This window comes from Mus caroli, chromosome 12 (genome assembly GCF_900094665.2).
Source record: "Mus caroli chromosome 12, CAROLI_EIJ_v1.1, whole genome shotgun sequence".
NCBI classification, from domain to species: Eukaryota; Metazoa; Chordata; class Mammalia; order Rodentia; family Muridae; genus Mus; species Mus caroli.
Window position 1 is genome coordinate 30,411,587 of NC_034581.1, and position 22,022 is coordinate 30,433,608.

General features: G+C 37.5%; 1 protein-coding gene across 11 annotated transcripts in view; it reads right to left on the bottom strand.

The window, feature by feature from the left end:
• The window catches only part of Hdac9 (histone deacetylase 9), an 832,694-nt gene that overhangs the window by 21,688 nt on the left and 788,984 nt on the right, over nucleotides 1–22,022 (bottom strand). For all 11 annotated transcript variants that reach the window (XM_029484907.1, XM_029484903.1, XM_029484900.1 and 8 more), the window contains one exon: nucleotides 15,487–15,571. In XM_029484907.1, coding sequence (XP_029340767.1) covers nucleotides 15,487–15,571 — 85 coding nt within the window. The remainder of the gene's footprint in view (nucleotides 1–15,486; nucleotides 15,572–22,022) is intronic.

Consider the following 22,022-nt stretch of genomic DNA (forward strand, 5'->3'; position numbering starts at 1 on the left):
CCCTCCCCCCTTCTTTCCTTCCTTCCTTCCTTCCTTCCTTCCTTCCTTCCTTCCTTCCTTCCTTCCTTCCTGTTTTTGGCACTGAGGAGAGTGGGAGGAGAGTGGGTCTTTTCTGGTAGACAGGCCAATTGGATAAGTTTCCTAGAGCAGGGCAAAGGTTAACAGCTACCAAGATTCATTTGATTTTGCTGATTTATGTTTTTTTTTATTATTGTTAAGTGTTGAGTGGTCTCAGAGACTCTTCCCAGACTCTAACAAGACTGCACAGTTTAAAAATCTTTCTGTGGGCTGACCAATGAGGAAAGAACTTGGCATGCCAAGGGTTTGCTTCTTTTAAAACAGGAAAGTATTGCTTGAGAGCAGAAGGCAGGCTCACACTGAACTGCAAAGTAAGCTCACAGATCTGGGTCCAGCTGTGCTTTGGGACGTCCTAACCATGTGTCTAAAGCTTACTGGGATTTTGTCCTTTGTTGCTCTAAGATATGGAAGAAGAATCAGTCTCTTTATCCACTCCTCACACTATCAAGATCTTCAGATGTAGGTACCCACTACTGTTATACTTAGTGTCAGCACAATTCTGACTACAGTCTAGGGAATCTCTACGCTTTTAAAACTTACCAAATGACAAATCTGCCAATAGATTCATAATCACACACACACACACACACACACACACACACACACACACACACACACACACACGGAAGTTAATGCTGCACCAGATTTCCCTGACTTCACATACCAATTCTGTACGCTAAAAGCCTCGGAGATTACAAAGAGGAAGAGAAAAAGCATAAATACGGTGATGGCAACATAAAGGAAAGCTGCAAGGGGCAAAAATGATGCTTAAGAAAAAAACCTGGAAACCAAGCAGAAGTCAATTTAACTAAATGGAAGAAGGCAGGATGCTGAGTGTCCCTGGCAGAGGACACAGGATGTTGAGTAGGTCCTGACAGCTCCGTGGCTTATTGAGGATCATTAACTGCTAGGTACAACTATGACATAGGGTGACTATTGAGTTTAATGAGTGAGACCCTTTGGTAGGAAGTGGCTAGTTAACACACTGTCTTAAATAAATCTGATATAGAGAACTTAGTTTTCTTTTTAAAAGGTGGCGCTGGAGAAACCATGAAAGACAGATTGACAGATATAAGTACTAAAAGGAAAGCCAATTTCATATCTTGCCAAAGTAGAGATGGAAAGGATTTCTAGAGTCAAATGAAGCTTTGGAATACGACAGAGGAGGTCCTGACAGGACCTTAAGAAGGAGGGTGCTTCAACTATGTCTGGGCTTATTCTTCAGCATCTATCTTTCAATTTTGAAAGTTATCTCTGATTGACAGTTCCAGTCTAAGTCTTAAACTTCTCTATATTACCATGTCATTATTATCTCACCCAAGTCAGAAATTACATATTCTACCACCAAAAAGATAGATCTGTATTGAGTCTCAGGAAATACCATCATTAAGTATTATTTTAGTACATGATATCTATGAAGTTAGTGTCCCACACATTTAAGTATAGACAATATGCCATATCTACAGTATCCAAGGGCTTGGCTTTTATTGCCAAACAGAATACATGTTTTTTCAAGAAGAGGGTTCTTGATCATGAAAGAAACAGACATATTTACATCTAGCAGAGGATGAAGAAAGACAACATGAACAATTATAGCAACTTTTTAGGAGATTTGCTGATAATACTGGTCATTTAAATGTTACATACATGAGTAGTGCCTTAAAGTGATGAGGCCTTTTAAGATGGCATTTAACATGTATAAAATATTCTGAAAAGTTAAGATTGAAGTTTGGCTTTTATCTAAATATCTGAGTTGTTTATTCAGAAATAACCCAAAATGTTCAATCTAGGCAAAGTATACAAAAAACAAAGGAAATATCACCATTAGTAATACAATGATAGGCCACTATCTGTATTCATAAAAGAGAAAAGTTAGAACATAGGCATATATAACTCAGACAATGAAATACATAGCTAGCTCCAACCATGTAAATGATGGGTTATGTTTTCACATGATGTATACATTTTTTCTCTTCAGAACAGATGTGCGAAAACATCATATCTAATGGCATGGGAGTAATTACATCATTAGCACATAAGAGAAATGAGCTAAGGTTTTGGAGTTCTCAGGGACCTGCAACTACTGGGGTGCTCACTCCTGTGGCAATAAAACTGGCAGAAGAGAGGGGTTTTCCATTAAAATTGGAGGAACACCATCCTTTTTTCAGTCATATCCTTTATCCTTATTCATTTTCCCACCATGTAAATCTTGCCACTTTTCAGCACTTAAAAAAAAAAACAAAACTATTTAGCCTTCACCATTCCGAATTTTTGTTTAATCTGGCAAGAGGAAAGTGAAGAATGAATTTATAATAAAAGAATAAAGTAGACAGAGGAATGCAGCCAGGCCAGAGCGGGAGGTAGGAAGTGCAGACAGCTTTTCTGGGTCACAGAGGATGCCAGGAGGGTCTTGCAGGGATTGTGTGCCTGGAGGAAGGGCAAGATTACTCTGGGTATTGGTCAACTGGAATTAACTGTGGTGGGAGTAACCCACTGACCTTGAAGCTTCTCCTATCAGAGCCCATCTTCAGTTTGAAACTTCTGGACCTGCCAAAGCTCCCCCTTCACATTGTGCTGGAAACCTTGGAGCTACTTGGGCATAGATTTAGATTTTACTTTCTTGCCATTTGGATGAGAGCCCTTCACCTTTACACACTATGTGCTCCTAGGGAGAAAGCTGGTTACTGACTTTGACCCTATCAGCATTTAAGGTTTATGATTGGCCCAGAACCATCATCCTCTGTACCTTCTTCTTTTCACTTGCAAGTTCTCCATCACCTCTTAATACTTATTAAACACCCGCTTATTATGGCTAACTGGGGAATTCTAGGAGTATCAAAAATATTACATAGGTATCAAAATATACTCTTAAAATTTGCCATATGAATTGAGTGACCAGTTAATGTTTCATACAAATTGGTACAACCTCATTAATGGGTATAACCCCTATTAATTGGTATAACTCCTATTAATGGGGAAAATTTTTGAAGCTAAAAAAGGACAAAAATAAAAATCCTATTTTATATGTCTTAATATTCATTGGCCAAAAAAAATTTTTTATGTGAAAGACCTAAAAAGTAGTGCTATTCAATTATAGATGGACAATTAAAATTCATTTGAAGAAATAAAATTTATGTAAGTCATATATATATCAAAGCAGAGTAACCGATATCTTTATTGACAACCTGAATATTAACAAATAACATAAGTAAAATGTGGTGCTTGACATAAGAAATGGTGCATAGGTTTGTGTATTTGCACACTGGATCCTTGGCTGGTAGTGCCATTTGGAGTGGTTTTAAAATTTTAGAGACTTTTTGCTGTGGTTATGACAGACTCTATCTCTCTTGAACCAAGGACCCAAATAAAACTGTTCTTCTTCAAGCTGTTTTTACCAGAGTACTTTAGCACAGCGACAGAAAAATAACTGACTCAGACTTATACTTCCTAGTAAATATTTACATTGCTGCTCCATTTATGGAGAGCATTTCTGTAAGGCTCTCTCCCTCATATAGTTGCTATCTACCAACACTGTTAGGAAGAATATACTTTGTGTTTTGATGGATTGTGGATATTATAGGCTGCTTCGCAACATTGCTTGCAACACTCCATAGCATTAAATGTTATAACTCTGAAGGTTTTTTTTTTTCTTCACTGCTGGATGCATTTGCTTTAGAAGGTTTACTTTCTATGCATTCATTTGTTTAAATGAAATATGATCATTCACTTGATACTCAGTGTCAGTTTATTCGCATTACTTTGCTAAGATATTCTGCGTTCTTAGATCTGAGGATTGACATAGTTTTCTTATTGCAAACACTTTCTTCTATTATGTCTTTAAATATGTTTCATCACATTCTACTTCTTTGGAATTACAAACCAGAGACATATTAGACCTGGTAAGGCTGCTTTACAATCAACACATCTGTCTCTTTCTTCTGGAAGGTTTACTCCTAATATTTCTTTAACTTCACTGCTTCTATTGAGTTGTTTTGTTTCCTGTAGTCTAATATCTGTATCAACACCTTGTGTTGCATTTTCTATTTATTTTACCAAAGAATGAATATATATGTGTGTGTTGTGTGTGTGTGTGTATACATATACATATATATATATATATATATATATATATATATATTAAAGTCATTAGAATAATGAAGATAAAGCCATGGTGAAATTTCACCATGCACCCTTCTGTATGCAGATAGCCCAAAGATACAACACCAATTAATGGGAATGCCACCACCTGGAAATTCTGTTCTAGTGGCAATGCAGAAAGGCACAAGTACCGGGAATTGTGCAGTGGTTTTTAAAAGAGTTTATAATAAAGTTTCCATAAGATTGATAAATCCTATTCCCAGGTATTTACTCTAGAGAACTTAAAACTTGCACTTACACCAACATCTGCAGGTGAATAGTCATAGACCTTCTATATAGAGTTGCCGAACTAGACGTGACCCTGATATTTCACAGTAGGACAATGGATACGTAAACTGTGCTTTATCTGGACAATTGATGCTACTCAACAATAAAATAAACAAAATAATGATACAGTCAGGAAGAGGCATGGAGTTTGAATGGATTCAACAGTAAAGAAATAAAAAATAAAATCAGATGCAAAAGGACACATATCATACTATTTCAATTATTTTTTTCCCTCTGGGAAAGCTGAAACTGTAGAGTATAGAATAAGTTAATGGTTACCATGAATTTAGCATGATGGATGAGATGACAGTATACAGACAATTGTGGAAAGATTTTCAGAGAACTGCTGAGTTAATGCTATGATCCCCCACCCCCTCCCCTCCCTGCATTTGTGTGCAAGGCCACCTGCTTTGTCACTCCAACCACTGATCTGGAATTCAGGAGACTAAACTGTTTCTGTGTTATGCCTTACTGAGTGATCAATTACCTGTTTGCTTATACCTGCTCAGATCAGTGCTTGGGAATATTGAATACAAAACTAAATAAAATATGGCTTTTCACTCCATGTAGAATCAAAGGAAACCTATGCTCATTGATATATGATTCCACACATTTACAAATAACAATTATGCATACTTAGAGTGATACAACTTATTTGTTAATAAAAATGTAGTTTACTGTTTATAAATTTCTGAAAAAAAAAAGAACTAGGGTATAATAGGGAAACTCCAAATGGAAGACAGATGATGATGTGACTAGTTATATTATAAATGGAAAAAAGCATGCTGAAAGAAGAGTAGAGTTAGCCTAAAGAATTTTAAAAATAATAGTTTGAGTAGATGGTATGAGCCAAGGACACAAAGACTATCCTCTAATTTGTATAATGTTTGAGATGGTATAGATTAGCAATTGTGAAACTGCTTCATATGCATATGAGTTATATAAGTTGCTATATGACCCAAACTTCTCATTTTCAGGGTAAGGCATAGTAAATATGGAAAGATAAAAGGTGAGAATGAAATATATATATATATATATGTCATGGGGACATTTCTGAAAGAGTGCTGTTCTAAATAGCCAGAGCTATACTGATTTGAGTTGGGAGGATAATATTGGCTTATAAGCCAGGGACTAAGTATCTATGGGTTTAATAAAATTAGTTTTCAAATAGGGTAATGTAAGTGCTACAGATGACTAGATGTGAATACCTCCATGCTGGGGTGGTTCTGTTCAGGGATGTGGGACTATGACAACACAGATAACTAGGAGTGGAACATTCGTGACTTTGGAAAAGTGTGAGTTTTCCAGAGTTTGTTTTTAATGATGGGAGGAATTATATAGTGTTTGATTGTGGATGGAAGCAATGTCTCTAAGAACACAGATGGATGGCTGCTATTTATTCTAAGGAATGCTGCTGATATTTGAGGAATTGGAGTAAAGGTCAGCCAAAGGATAGTGAACATGGAAAGGCTGTTTGAACGGCAGAAGATAAGGCTGACCTGAGACACAGGGGATTGGAATTGGTTCACTTGAGTTTCATGAACAGAACTGTACAACAAATCCATCTCTTGGACACCTGTTTGTTTGGGTGCTGCAAATAGTTATTTGTAGAACTAATCCAGACTTCATATATTCTTAAGTTGTTCAGAGAGATGGACAGAGCTGTGGCGATGTAGACTGAAAGGTAAAATGCCATCTCATTTTAAAGAATATGACATTACAGCTATTCAGAGGACTCAGTGAAGGAAAGATCGGGATGATGAAAGAGGAGGAACAAGGACTTAAAAACTAGGAAGTAGCCCAGAGTCCTAGACGTGCAGTTCAAGCAGGGCATGTACGTGGCCTAACACAGCCATGTATCCATCTTTAGCAGTGACATGGTTGCCAATGCTGGTTTGTGATTCAGTTTTCAGTCTTCCCTCCCATTGGCTAAGACAATAATAGATGGTCATGTGTTGTTCTGCCCCCTCTTAATTCCTTTCTCATTCTCTATTTCTGCTTTCTTTTTAAAAATGTGGGGTGGGCAGAAAAGCCAGATTATTATTTCAGTAAGGCTTTATGAAGCCACTCACCATCCTTTGCTTTTATTATTATATCCTTCATATTTAACATTATAAATAATGCTGGATCACTCCATTCCTTACCTTTGCCTGCTCTCCCTACTGGTATGTGTCCCTATGCTTTAGATTTTATGAATCTAAGTGGGTTGTTTACTTAGTTAAAGTTCATACTTTGTTGAACCCAATGCTCCTGTGCACTGAAGGTTTAAGTGAGGAATACTTTCTTCCAGAAAAGAAGGTCACTGTCACTGGTTTCTTGTAGAAATAAAGACTTGAACACATAAAACCTTGTTTAAGGTGCACTAAATGCCTATCCCAACTCTTGCAAAGGACCCAGGAGCTTGCACATATGTTGGGTTCCATCATGTGCTCACATACCTTACTCTTTGTCTCAGTGTCACTGTCCACTGCTCCCTGGTATATCTCAATTTAGTCTGTTTTCCTTTCTCTATTCTGTTTACCCATGTCATAGAAAGTTCAGTAATATATTAAAATTTATTGTTTTACCATATAGTAACTCGCTTTAATTTTTACGTAGGACCTGTTAAAGATTCTTTCTCTTACACCTGAGACAGGAAGTTTTGCGGGTTCTGATTTTACTTAAAAAACAGGGTAGAGACAGATAGGTCAGTCACAGAGATGGTTAGATAGGATGAAAACAAACTTTAAGATCACAGAGCATAAAATCTTAGGTTTCCTGTTTCCTAGGAAAAGACCTTCAGCAACATGCCTGGCCTTGTGAGGTCTCTAGTGGCTATGGATGGATTGCATTGCAGAGGTATGTGGGGACCAGACAAAATATATGCAAACTCACAGCAAGTGCTCTTCCCTCAAGCCTGACCTTCCAGTGTTTTGCCTCAGCTAATGGGGTCCTAAAGGAATGAGAAACTCACCTGCTTAGAAATAGCTTAGAATGCTTTCTTTCCCAGAACACTCCTGATGTTAAAGACGGTTCAGCTCAGAAACACACATGATTTTATTTATTCTTTTGGTTTAATTAGTTTTGACTTGAAAAGAAAAAAAAAGTGAATGAAAGTTTTTGTAACTGCAGATGCAATTAGAAACCAATAAATTACCAAACCAAGTTATATCTCTAAGTGGACAGAAGTTTTTTTTGTTTTGTTTTGTTTTTGTTGTTTTGTTTTTGTTTTTGTTTTTTATAATTTGGGTGAATTTTAGTGATGGGGCTCCTCCACACAACACTCAGACTTTCAGTGTTTCAAGAGAATGGTGAATTAGAAAGTCAGGATCAACTTTGAAAGAGTCATGTGAACACATTTGACCTGGCTGTGATACAAATGAAGGTGGGTGGGGTTACCAGTGGAAGGATGCCTAACACTGTTTTTCCTCAATGAAGGTCTGCCTGGCCCTAGCTCTAACATCAAGGCCTCTGTCTAAAGCCAAAGGCTCTATGACAAATCACAGCTCACACCTGACAATAGTCAGGGCTTTAAACTCAACAGGGCAGGGACTTGAAATTCTGCCAAGTCTTGCATTTTTTTCTGATTAGATTTGTTTTACAAGTTTACCAGGGGGCTCCAGAGTAGACCCAGAGCTCTCTGGCTCCTTGGAATTTGGGACTGGGCTTCCAGACCTGAGTGTGGCTCAACCTCAATTAGTCTGGACAACTAAAATTCCAGTTTCTAAGTCAAAGTGATCCCGCCCCCACCACCACACACACCTAAGTATGTCACCTTTAAAACAGATGGGGAAGTGGGGGACGTGCACACAGAAACTGAAGCAGGAGGAGTGAGTTTACCTGTGAGCCAACAGAACACAGGCTTGGCAGGAAGAGTGTGGGACAGATCTGCTGGGTTCATGATCTGGCTTCTACCTACTCATTATTTGTGTGACCCAAGGGAACTAAGTAACGAATGGCCCTCAATGTCCTTAAAGTGGCAGTGAGATGAGTCTCACCTTACTGAGTTGCTGGGGAAAGTTAATTGTTAGATGGTGTTAGTGAGAGTCTGAGGAAAGCATCTGGCAGATAATGAACACTTAATAACTGGTATTTGAACATTGGCTAATAGCTTATAATATTTGCCTTGTATAAGCAATTTCATTCACTGGCCCTCTATAATGTCACTGTAGAAAATAGATGCTTGGAACAAAGCTAACATTTCCCAACACTCAAGACTCGGCAAAACTTGTGTCTTTTTTAAGCCAACTTTCCTTTGTTCCCTTTCAAGCCCCACTTCCTAAACTACTTTTAATTTCGTGAGGTAAATATTGACATCTTTTGCTTTTAGAATCAGAAAAATCTAAAAATCATTTGTTGTCTCCATGCCAACTAATGACCTTATGCTAACTCTATTTTAGAATAGAACCAATCAATAAGCCCCGATCTTAGTATAGGCACAGTAATATTTTAAGATTTACCTTTATTAATTTAAATTATGTACAAGTTTGGGTGTATATGTCTGTAGGTGGGTATGTGGTTTTGAGCTGCCTGTCATGGGTTCTGAAAACTAAACCCTGGTCCTTGGGAAGAGCAGCAAGTGCTCTGAACACCCCAGCCATCTGTCTAGCATCTACAGTCTTATAAATGGAGGCTGGATGATGTGTCATTCTGGCTTGAAATCAAATTTTACATCCCTGAAGGTAAAAAGTCCCTTTCCAACACTGTACCCTTTCAGTCTTCTCCCCTGGATCTCAGAAGAATGAAAATGGAGGAGAGAGGAAAAAGAAAGATCAGAAAAAAAAAGAGGAAGAAAATCAAAGGAAATAGGATGGGACAATAGCTCAGTGGAAATTTTGAGCGAGAGCAGGAATGTGGTATAAAGTCAAATTGCGAATCAACTACATGATGATTTACTAAGGTCATTGGAAATGTGGGAAAATGGCTGTGTTCATGAGCCCTTGAGGTAAATTATTAGGTAATTTCTCTAACATTAAGTGATATATGCAAATTCCTACTAGATGAGAAACAATCTGAATTATCTCCTGGATGTCTGATGGAAATGTGTCTTCCCTGGGGAAGGATGAAGTAGAGTATCTCAGAGATGGGAAAGGGCAGCTGAGATGGCATTGCAGAGGAGTGAGGTCAGTGGTTGTTACCTTTACAGCAAGCCTGTGCTTACTTTAAAACGCCATCTTCATTTCTTACTCTCCAGATATCTTTTGAACTAAGAGACCTGAATGGCTCATATTCTGACTATTCTCACGCACGGGCATTGGTGTTTCTTATTTTGTCAATTAAGTGTCTCTTATTGGAAACAATGTAAATAAAATCACCTAAATTAGCCTTCTTTTGTCACTGTCGATTTATCAGTATCAATGTTTTCTTCTAAGGATAGTTTTCAGAACTAGAGTATGAGCCAGAATAAGAAAAAAACAAAACAAAACAAAACAAAACAAAATAAAGGAACAGGAAAAAAACTTTAGAAGAGCAAGAAGAGGTGGGAGAAGTTCACTCAATGACACATGTGCCTAACAGAAAGCAGAAGCACTTATGATGAGGAGGAGGCATCAGGCAAACTTGCCTCATTGAACAAAGTCTGTTTCTTTCTTATATCCCTAAAATACAGAAGAGTGTGTGTGAATCTTTCTTGCCACACTGCTCAAGCACATACTTATTTTTACCATTCTCCTGCCTCAAAGAAAATCATCTCCCTTTACAAACTGGCTTAAAAGTTGGGTATACTTGGAGAGCGATATCCGTACTTTTTATTGTTCCTAAATAACACTCCACAGTGTGTTTCTCAAAGCTAGATAATAATAGCAATGTCTTAGTTACTTTTTCTTGCTGTGATCTGACACTACGACAGAGGCAACTTATTAAAGGCAGAGTTTACTTGGAACTTATGGTTGTAAGGGATGTATCAGTGACCATCACAGCAAAGAGCATGGCAGCATCAGACCTGCAGGACACTGAAGCACTAGCTAGGAGCTCACAGCTCATCCCTAAGAACCAGGCTAAGAGAAAGAGCTAACTGGAATAGCATGGACTTTCAAAACTTCATAGCTTGCCCCCAGTGACACACCTCTTCCAACAAGTCCGCATCACCAAATTCTTCCTAAACATTTCCATTGACAGAACACCAAGCATCCTAACACTGGGTCTATAGGGCTGTTCTTATTCAGACCAAAGCAGCAAGATTTACAGTAGGAGACATGAAAGTTGATCTTTTATCTATGTGATGTATTTGATAAGAACATATGGCAAAATTACAAAGACTGTTCCTTCCTTATTTTGACTTTTAGCAAAATAAGAAATCCTACTAAAACTCAAATTATCCAACACAAGAGAATGCTTATAGTGGAGAAAAGATAAAAGTGAGGATTCAAGGAGAAATTTCCACATTTCTTGTATAATTTTACTTCTTATTCTCCTAACCCCTCCCTGCTAGTAGCTCCAATTAGAAAGCTCCGATATCCCTCTTGAAACCCGAGGAAGTGGTTTTCTCAATGGTCACATGATTGGTGAACAGAAGAGAGGATTATAGAGGGATTCATATCATTTTAAAATTCACCACTTTGTGTTTTTCAACTTGTCAGCTCCAAACCACTAGATGGTGGCAGCAATTTTGTAAAAGAATCCCCAAATCCTTATGCACACATATATTTTCTTGATCCTAAAATCAAAAGACACTATGATTATCACATAGGAGGTCCACAAAGTTGGTTGTCACTTACAGAGGGTAGTCTTACAAAAAAATTAAATGAGAGGAGATCGTGTCTCTATACCTCAACTTCTCATATTTTGGGGTTTCACACATAAAAATCAGTATCACTTGTTACATGTTTTTAGAACTTAAAATTATACTCTTTCAAGCTGAATAAATTTAATTTTATGGAAAATTCAGCTCATGGTTTTCCCAGCCTAGTTTCAGTGAAGCTGTTGTCATGGGGCAGCATCACTATATAAAGAATAGAATTGGAAGACCCTGTGATCTAATGTGCTGTGGAGAAGCAAGGGAGATTTCAGGGTCACATTAATGCTATAAGCATGGATTGTGGGAAAGACACACACACACACACACACATACACACACACACACACACTGCACTCTTCTGCTCTGACCTGACTCTTCCCAGGCAATGCCTGTTTGTTATTTTTGCTGTGCAATCAACGGCCAGACTCAGGTCTGAAAACTGTGTCTTCCAAGACTGTCAGTGGAAAGATTTATACATATAAGTAGCTTGTGTCTTCAGAGCAGGGCTGACTCATCCTTGTGGGTTGTGAAGTAGGAAGAAAGGGTTTTTTGGATGTGCCTTGCTTGCTCTTCTTCATTTCCTTGTATGGTTGGCGGGCATAGTTATATTAAGCTACCTAAGAAACCTGATGTGGTCTAAATCAAGAAGAATGGAACAAGAAATTACTGGTAAAATAACTAAGTTTTTTTTTTTTTACATATTTGCAAAGCACTTGTGCAAGTCAATCATTGCAAATATCAGTGACACGATTTGTGCTGTGAATAGATATAAAGCCAAATAAGCACATATTATGGGGGCTTCCTCTTTAAGTCTGAATGTTATTCTTTTGTCTCTACGTCTCACATTTTTTATCTGTTTTTTCATTGTTAGACATGCAGGTTTTGATCCTATCTTTTGGCTATTCTGAATAGTGTTGTGATGAATACTTAAATGCTAATATTTTTATATCCCTTTAAAATTATTTTTGATAATATTCAGAAGACAAATGACTGGATCATATATATGGTAATTTTACTTTCAACTTTTAGAGGACAAAGAAAACTTTTTAAACTACATTGCCAGCCATATACCCCCATCTCTTTTCAAAAATAGTTGGTTCTTATATTTTTGGTTGTGAGCCTAGCCTTTAACGGCTGAGCCATCTCTTCAGCCCCACTTGGTTCTTATATACCATTAATTATCATGAGATATAAGTAGCCTATATAATCTATAGGGGGTGGGTGTGTTCCACCTGTCAAGATAAATGGATGCCCTTCTGCATGTTTATATCATTTTCGTCTTCAGCCGAATGAACAAACTAAGCAAAGATAGGACCACAGGGATGATCCTGCCGCAAAATACACAAAAGAAGCATGTGGCCAGGCAGTGGGCCAATGCTAATCAAAGCATCCAGCACCTGCATACTCTCAGCTGGGGGCTCTGTTCTCAAAAAGAAATCCACAGAAGGCTTGTCAGCACCTTGTTGTGTGTCTTGGGAAAGGACTCTCTAGGAACGTGCCTGAATGTTTCCCACATGCTAAAACCCACTTCTCAACATTTACATAGCTCCAAAGTGCAGCACGGAATCCTTCAGAACCTGGGCTAGGAGGTGGGATAAAACTCATACACTTGCTTTAGCTGAAAGGAGGACCCTTGTGGTACTCAAAGACACTTGTGAAGAAGGGTGCACATGTTAAAAGGAAGGCTACTTTTGTGGCCCATTTCCTAGGAATGAGGTTCGTGGTCTCAGAAGGACCCCATGCTTGAATCACTTTTCTGCTGTGAGCATCTCCAAATTCTTAACATAGTTCTAATGATGAGGGAGTCTCGTGTTTCTCTCTCTCTCTCTCTCTCTCTCTCTCTCTCTCTCTCTCTCTCTCTCTCTCCCTTGTCCAAAAGTTATATAGCCATGCTTCATTCTTTTCCATGCAGAACCAGAAATAAAGATTCTGGTCAAAGGTACATAGTACTCCAGAGCAGTTGGCATGAAAGAGTGGGATATGGATCACGGAGAACTAGAGGAAGAATACAGTCATGTTATATAAGAAAATTGAGTATTGTGCATTGAACTCGAAGCCTGTCATTTTACCTTTCCTAGTCAATATGAAGTTTCACACTTTAAAAGAGCCACTTTGCATAGCTGTTCCATGGATTTTCCTCATTTCTTTTCTTTATTTCAGTTTGAAAGAGCAGCCTAAAAGACATATACATAAACTTGGAACCAATAGAAATACAGTCCAGTGTCAGAGCACAGTGCTGAAGGACTGAGCCTGTACTAATTTTCACTTGTCCCCATGATCAGAATTCACTTCCAGAGTTATGTCTGTCTGACTGTCTGTCTGTCTGTCATTTCTCTACCTTGTCCTACTACCATTCATCCTCCTGCAAACCACAGTTTAAATCCGAGTTTGGGTGATACTTCTACTACTCTTTCTTAAAAGGTTTTTTTTTGTTTTTGTTTTTATCAGACCAACACAGGATTGGTTATATTGCTTGCCAGGCTCTGGACAAAAGGAGGGCTACTTATTCAAAACTTCCTATGAATTTTAAGGCAGCAACAGCATGGACCGTCCTAAGCAAGGGATCTGCATGTCCACAGACCAAAGGGCCCTGAAGCCCAATCATCCATGGCCAGACTATGAAATATAAGCTTTATTTAAGTAGTCCCTGAGGGACTGAGAGGGAAGGGAGAGAGCCTGGCTTTTGCACAGAGCATGGGGCTCTTGCTAGGAGTTGATGAAAACATTGGTTCATTATAACATTGAAGAATGTGACTCCAGTATCACCTACTCAGATCTACCTACTCTCAAGTTCTAAGCTTCCATTCACCTCAAGCCTCCTCTTTGCTGAAGAAGGAAGCTGTTTCTTTGTCATTGCCTCGGTGTCTCTAGAGAACATGAAGTTGCAGTTAGACATTGGATTCTCTTTCACTCACCAACTGGACTATAAAATCCATGTGGCCAGAACCTCCTCTACCCTCTCTTCTTTGTCTTACTCTCCCCGCTCTCCACCCTCTCTTTCCCTCCTGCTTTTCCTAACCTTTGTGCCTTGACAACTGCTCAGCACATAACAAAGCCATTCTTAAGTGCTGAAGACACACAAGAAGTGGTTCCTGTGAACACTCTGTGTGTAAAATGGCAGAAGAAAAAGAAAACAGCACACATGAACACTGAGTTCTCTTTCTAGTGCCAATAGCGTGTACAGAGACATTGGATCAGATCTGGATAAACCTGAGAGGGTTGTCATAGATCATCTAAAGAGTCCTTCTGAGGGATCTGAAATGGCACTTCCTGGGGTCTTCTGATTGACTCTCAATATGAAAGTCACAGTCCTGAGCAGATTGTCTATTAGAGCAGATGAGCATTCCCAAGCTTGTGTTTGGAGGCAGTCGGTTCCTTTACCTTAGTTTCATCCCAGTAACTTTGCTCTCTAATATTTAAATATTTATTTTTCTGTTCCTGAAAGTGTTTGGTCTTGAAAAACCAAAAAAGAAATTATCATCTATTCCATAGTTATATGTAGTTAATAAGCATCTAGTAGATGCCTATAGTGTGAGATGTAAGTAGAGGTTTATTTGAGTTTGTGTATGACATTATTGTCATCAATAGAATATAACCATTCTTTTCAAAAATCACACCCTCACACTCTCATCTCCTGGTTGTCACAGTACAAGAGAAGACAGGGACTCTTAGACATGGCAAAGGTTTCTCAGTGGTGTGGAAATTATGCTTCTATGGGAAATCAGCAAAGCTAAATTTATTTTGTGATCATCCTTAGAACCCACTTTTACCATTATGCATTTCTCTTTTTGATAAACTTCAGGTCAATCTATAGTGGGGGATGTTGACATCTGTGAAGGTAACTGTCTAATAAAAATGTTTGCCTTACCATGTTTGCCAAAGTGGGACTTTGTCATGATGACAATGTCTCATTCATTTTCCTTCCTTGCCAAACTTAAAGCCAAGACATAGTTGGCAAAGCCACATTTAGGAGATAACTTACTCTTAGTTAAAACTGTACTACACAGTCACATTTTCTGAATTTATTTCATTGTTTTAGATCACTGCTCAGTGGTTGAGATAATTTTAAGTACATAGAAAACTTAAGAAGTACAAGATTCTAAGAGTAGGTTCTGAGTTAGGATATCAGATAAGACTATCACAAAGCATAGCAAATATTTCAATAAAATATTTGTACAAATTAAAATAATTATGTTTGTACTTTTATTCCCAATATAACTTCAATGAATTTGACCTAGTTAAAGGTGAAGAACAAATGGAAGACATACTTTGGATGTCAATGGTCTTCTGTAAAGAAGCAGCTGCATTCGTATTCACAGACTGGTGGAGAACATCTTCCTCAAGAGGACCAGGCTGCAAGAACAGGAGGAGAGACCATGGCAGAACGTGAGAACTTCATAGTAAGTAGCACAGAAACAAAGCAAGTGAACAACCTCATCCTCTGCAGCCTGCTCCAAGAACTGATTAGCATTTTGCTGACATCAGGTCCCCAGGTGTAGTTGGTTATATTTTATGTCTTGTATCCATATAATTAAATTCCAAGGAGTTTTTCTATTGGTCTCAAGATTAATGTATAGAAGCCCTGAAGCAGGTGCACATCTGTGTGTCAGTCATTTAAACTCTAAGTTATTTGTATAATTTTCTAGGCTCCTCACAAACCAAATTCCATCATGATGGTATCAGCAGCTAAGGCCATGAACAAACTCTCAGGGAAGTTGTGTCAGATAGAGTGGACAGTCTATTATCTGTATTTCAGCAGTGCTTTTACATTTAATTGTCATAAACGTTAAGTACTTCCTGGTTGAAAGCCGTGAGACATTTGTTCCTTGAACAAAGAAGAAGCAAAAACTATATTAAAGAAGCCAGAGGAAAGAACAGCACAGCTCCGTGTATCTTCGACTTTATTCAAAAAACACACTCATGTCAGCCTCATGCATGGGACAAATTCCTTCTGTGCAAATCTATCATGATCTTCTGGAATTACACCGCTTTTTTTTATGGAGGAATTTTGCAAACATTGCCAGAAACGCAGGAGAGCTTCTGAGAATTTATGAAGCCTCTCTGTCTGATATCACAGATCCTAGACACATGGCTGAGTGTACTGTGAGGTGGAACAGTTGCAAAGAAAATAACCATCTAATTTTGGGGACACAGAAAGCAAGCAAACAATAGCACCAAGACATCAGACCCTAAAAAGCTGTTTTCTTAGAAAATTCAAGTTAATATCCTCAAATAAGATGTGGGCATGGCTAATAAGCACTGTGGCATGTCCAGGAACTGCTGTCACTAGACATACCAAAGAATAAACTCATCCAAGTTTCTTCATCTGGAGGAAGAAATAAAAACCCTAAGTGATTATAAACTTCCACTGCATATGTGAGTGAATCTCACCCCCAGGGTCTCTCTGAGTTGATTATTCTATACTTCAATCACAGGATTGAAAACAATAGCACCTTTCTTCCAGATGCCACGGGATAACAGAGTAGCTCAGGGATATTTATACATGAGTAAATTCACTAAATATAACTTTGTAGAGTGTTTTTCTTAGCTGCCAAAGAAAATGCTTTAAAACATCAAAAGGTCTGAGTGCAACACAGTTTAGTGAGGGGGGAAACACCACTGTACCTAAGTCAATGTCAACGAAAGGTTGTTAAATCTTAAATGCTTGTATTTGGTTAAAATCTTTCTTCTTTCTTTCTTTCTTTCTTTCTTTCTTTCTTTCTTTCTTTCTTTCTTTCTTTCTTTCTTTCTTCCTTCCTTCCTTCCTTCCTTCCTTCCTTCCTTCCTTCCTTCCTTCCTTCCTTTCTTTCTCCCTTTCTCCCTTTCTCCCTTTCTCCCTTTCCTTCCTTCCTTCCTTCCTTCCTTCCTTCCTTCCTTCCTTCCTTCCTTCCTTCCTTCCTTTCTTTCTTTCTTTCTTTCTTTCTTTCTTTCTTTCTTTCTTAAAGCAGGGCTTCATATTGTATCTTTAAGAATATGTTATCCTGGTACCGCCTCTCATCTCAGAGGAATGATTGAATCCTAAGCTGAAATTCCCTTGGAAAATGCGTTCTGAGGGATTAGGTAGTCTTGAGTGAGCCACATTGCTCCTACACAAATTTTCCTTCCATACATGGCTTTCTCAGAACCTAGAGAGAAATAATTTTTCATAGCAATAAAACGTTTCGAAAAACCACTTCATGTTAGAACTTATACACAAGATTGGCACAATTAGTTCTTTCAAAAAACCTTCCTGAGACTTCAGATAGAAATGCTGATAAACAGAACTGTGTTGGATAGGGAGAGAAAACTAGAGGCAGATTACAAATAAATGTAAAAGCCCAGCTTCTGCAACTGGAGCACCCTGAGGTCTGTGGGCTTGTTTTTAAGTCCTGGGTAATATAGAAAGTATATGTGGTTCAGCATGTTGAGTATGAAAACACAAACACATATAAAACCACAATTTGGAGTCTTCAGTTAGAATCCATGAAGTTGTACCTACTTGTAAAAGCAACTCGAGAATTAAGGAAATTAAATTGATCATTTAAGCCTCTCAAACTATTTCCTCGCATGTTTTAGGTGAATGTCATTTGAGGGTTTAACCTTCAGTAAATTGCACCAATTTGTTTCATTTTGAATATGCTCGCACGGACAGGGCTGGATTCAGAGTGTGTGCACAATGTGGGCTCTTTATTTTCACCCAGTAGCTCTGCAGAGACGGCAATGGGCAGGACTCTCTCCATTGGCAAGGAAGCAAGCAGCATTTAGGGCTGTTTTCCTAAAATTAAAACCTTGTATGGAGGGACCACAGAATTGAGTTGTGTTCTTTAGAGAATTTGTTGACTCAATCATTCAGAATTATGGGTACTAAAACCATCTGATTGAAGCATCCACTTGATAAATATTTATGAATATTGGTCATTATTAGTAATCTAATAACTAAGTAATGAAATAATACTAAGTAAATAGTAATTTTTAATAAATTTGGAGCCAACGTGAGAATATAAAGTAAAGCTATGTTAAGTAGTTTGACCAAGAAGATGTAGCCAAAAATATTAGCTATTGAGACTGATCAGAATTAGTAAAAAAGATAAAAAAGAAATCTAACCAAACAGACCACTTCTGCATACAAATGTTTCAGAAAGATAAAACAGATCCAGGTGTAAGCATTCTTACACACCTATCACGGTTCCTGTCAAACAAGATCATTAAATAAAGCTAATTTTCATAAAGTTATTAAGATAAATTATATAATTTGACTACAACTCCTGGGTACACAATGCTAGTTATCATCTTTATTATGTGTAAGATATAATCATAACTATTCCTTACATGAACTTAGGCTCGGTGATAGAGAAACTTACGTTTCTACAACTTGGACATAAAATTGAGGTATTGTGTAGAAAAAGCTAAGGCGTTTGTTCAGTTTCGCCTGCCTGTCACATGATTTCAAAGGACTGCGACTGTTTTAAGACACCAGCTACAGACAATTAGCTAGTGAGCAAGGGAGACTTAGAGGCCATGGACCTGAGCTGTGCTCAGGAATGTCTGAAGGAATATGGGAAGGGCTGGACAGAGGAGAGGGAAATGATGCAATTATAGCTTAATTAAAAATAAATTGATAAAGAAATTTTAAAATGTTTTAAAAGCAATAGCAGGAATACAAATAGAATGCGAGTTTTAAAAGTACGGCAATTAAGCTTTAGCCCAATTTGGGGCAAATGAAATCTACACAGTGGGAAACATCAAAGTCACAAACATTGATTTAGGTGAATACTTGTTAATATGTCTAAAAATGTTTTAAATTTTAATATTCTGGTTCGTGACTTGGAATTATTCTAGATATGTGGTATATTTGATGATATATTTATAAATTATCTCTGTGTTTATTTATTATCAATTATTTGATTGAATTTTTTTTTTTTGATGTATGACCTTAGTAAAACTCAGTCTGGCCCTGGATTCATGAGCCTTCTACATTAGTCTCCCTCCCTTGGCATTATAGGTGTGTGCTACCATACTCAGATCTAAATTTATTTTCAAAATCTTTTGTAGGTAATTTTAGCTTTTAGAGACTTTTAAAGATTATTCAGAATTTTTATAATATGGAAGACTTCATCCAGGTTCTCCTCATGTTGACTAGTTACATAAAATCTATTTATATTTCTACTTTGTTCCCTATACTACTCTTCATATAAAGAGATATAATTGGTTTTTTTTTACCAACTTTTCAAGTAAATTTTAAATTTTCACAGATTTTAGTCAAGTTGTAGTTAACATTAACCTTGATAAACTTAATTAAACAGACATTAATAAAAATATTTGAATAGATTTGTTGTATACACAATCATATATAATACTAAGATATTTCTCATTCATCTTTAGTCTGTATGGTGTTTTTGTTACCTCACTGTACTGTCTAATCCTCCCACTGTAGTTTTGAGATAAAGAGTGAGAATACTGAGCACTTGTCATTTCAGAAAAATGTTTTTATATTCAGTCATTGAAACACAATTTTTAAAAAGTTTATATCTATTAAACATCGTACAATTGTAAATAAAATACACTAATCTCCTAAAAATTCTCTTTTATAAAATATAATTCTTTATAATGGTACAAATGAATAGGCTATAGTTATAAACAATGATAGAAGGGACTCTCACAAACATGATTATTTAGAAAAGGCATTCTATAATATATATGTATACACACACACACAACATTTCCTCTTCATAAAGTTTATAAATTGGGAATTAAAATATGGTGTTAGAAATTCTAAAATCAGTTACTTTTGCAAAGGAGAGAAGAGAGTGGGTCTGGATCATTACGAACTTAGATTATCTTGGACCTATTCATGTGATGTCCTTGTGATACTTCATTGAATTGTTCATATTTGTGCAGACTTCTGCATGTGTATTGTATTTTACTCTTTAAAACTTCCTCCAGAAACTTAACAGGAGAAAAGCTCTCTGATATAGGCAAGCAGGGACACAGACTGACTCTTCAGACCATGTCTGTTCCATTGTGCAATGATGTTCCTAAAAAACACGGTGAGAATGTCATGCTGCAACAATGTTATGCTCTTAGATACAGATCATAAGTTCATTGGCAAAGAAAACTGAATGTTTGCCTACAACAGTCAAACAACTCAGATGAGATCCAAAAAGTATTTGGTTGTAAGGATCAAAGGGATTATGGAAGAATGTGATGGCCAAGACCAAGAAGACAAGGGAGGCAAATCAGGACACACACTTGACCTTCCATGCTGATGAACAATTTATTATCAATTCCCCTGTGAGGAGGGATTGATACTTAAAACCCTCTCTCTCATCTAAATAATTGCCCAAGAATGACTGCAATTAGTTGTATATGTTTAATTTGATTGCATAAGTAAATCTGGTTATAATTTTATCCATACTGTGAATTATGAGTCAGTTATTTTAAAAATAGCCATTGTTATTAGTTTGAAGTCACTCATAGTTTTCACCTAATAGAGTTGGAGGGGTCGGAATCAGAGTGGATTCTGTTGACAATCAAGTCAATAGACGGGCAGGCTTAACTCTAGTGTGCTTAACTCTCACCTCTGAGTGGATAATCGAGGGTGAAATCAATACAGCACTAAAGAAACATCTCTGAACAACAGCAGACCCCATCAAGTCTTGTAGGAATGATGGTAGGACCAGGGTGGAAAGGAGAAACTGTGGCTATTCAGTTATTGATGCTAAGAGTATTCCTCAACATTACAGGAAGCAACAGTGGACTGGACTGAGATTAGTGGTGGCTAGTTTTTAATGTGTATTCTAAGTTTTGATCTACATATTTTATTTTTTTTTTGGTGAGTTTTTGCTATGTAGCCTCAAACTTGTAACCCTCTGCTTCCTGATTCCAGAGTTGACAGGCACTAAGCACCATCCATAGCTTCCTTTGAATTCTATTGAAGAGATTTGTTTTCCATGTCACATCAGTGATAGGCTGGTGGTATTCACCAAGTGAACAGCTTCATTTGGCTAGAGATGAGATCTGTGATAAATGTTCACCATGGTCTGTTTCAACCTGTCCCTGTGATGCCACTGAGCTCAGAGTGGAGTAGAGCTCCCCACAGCTGGTTTTCATAGTCCATCAGGAGATGTATAGGTTGTAGCATCACTGAGGAAGGTACTCGTTCACTGACAACATGAGCCAAGTTGCTCCTAAAGATGCTGTCCCCAGCAACTGAGCTTCTAACGCCTCCAAGTCTCACTTTAGTGATTTCATCTCTTGTTTTTATTGCAGTCACTGTTTTACTCCATGGTATAGGCATATCCACTAAAACCTTTCATATTCTTCACAGATATCCAATTGTGATGATAGTCTATTTCTCTTGCATAGCTATGTTGTTTGTTTTATTCTTCTCAACTTGGCCTTCCTACCATCAGAAACAAAACTAGAACATCCATTCAGAGTCACTTGCAAAATTCTAGGGAGCCCCACTGTCTTCATGTATGCTTTCCTATTATATAACATATCTTCTCCTTAGATACTAACTTGTCAAAGCCGTACTTTTGTATCCAAGGTCAAGGTTAAATTAAGCTCTTCTGTAAAATATTCCATCCTGCAGATAAAATAAATATCCCTGCATTGCATCCCTAGGATCTTTGATAACATTCTCATTACTCTTCTCTCATTAGTATTTCTGCTCACACAATAGATGTCTAATAAAAGGCAACAAATTAATGGACAGATAAGAGCATTCCATGATGTTTGGTTCCTTACAAAAATGCTTTCTTTTATTGGTAACTAAAATCCATGACGTGTTTAAGCTCACAACCCATATTTCTTTTAGCTTTAT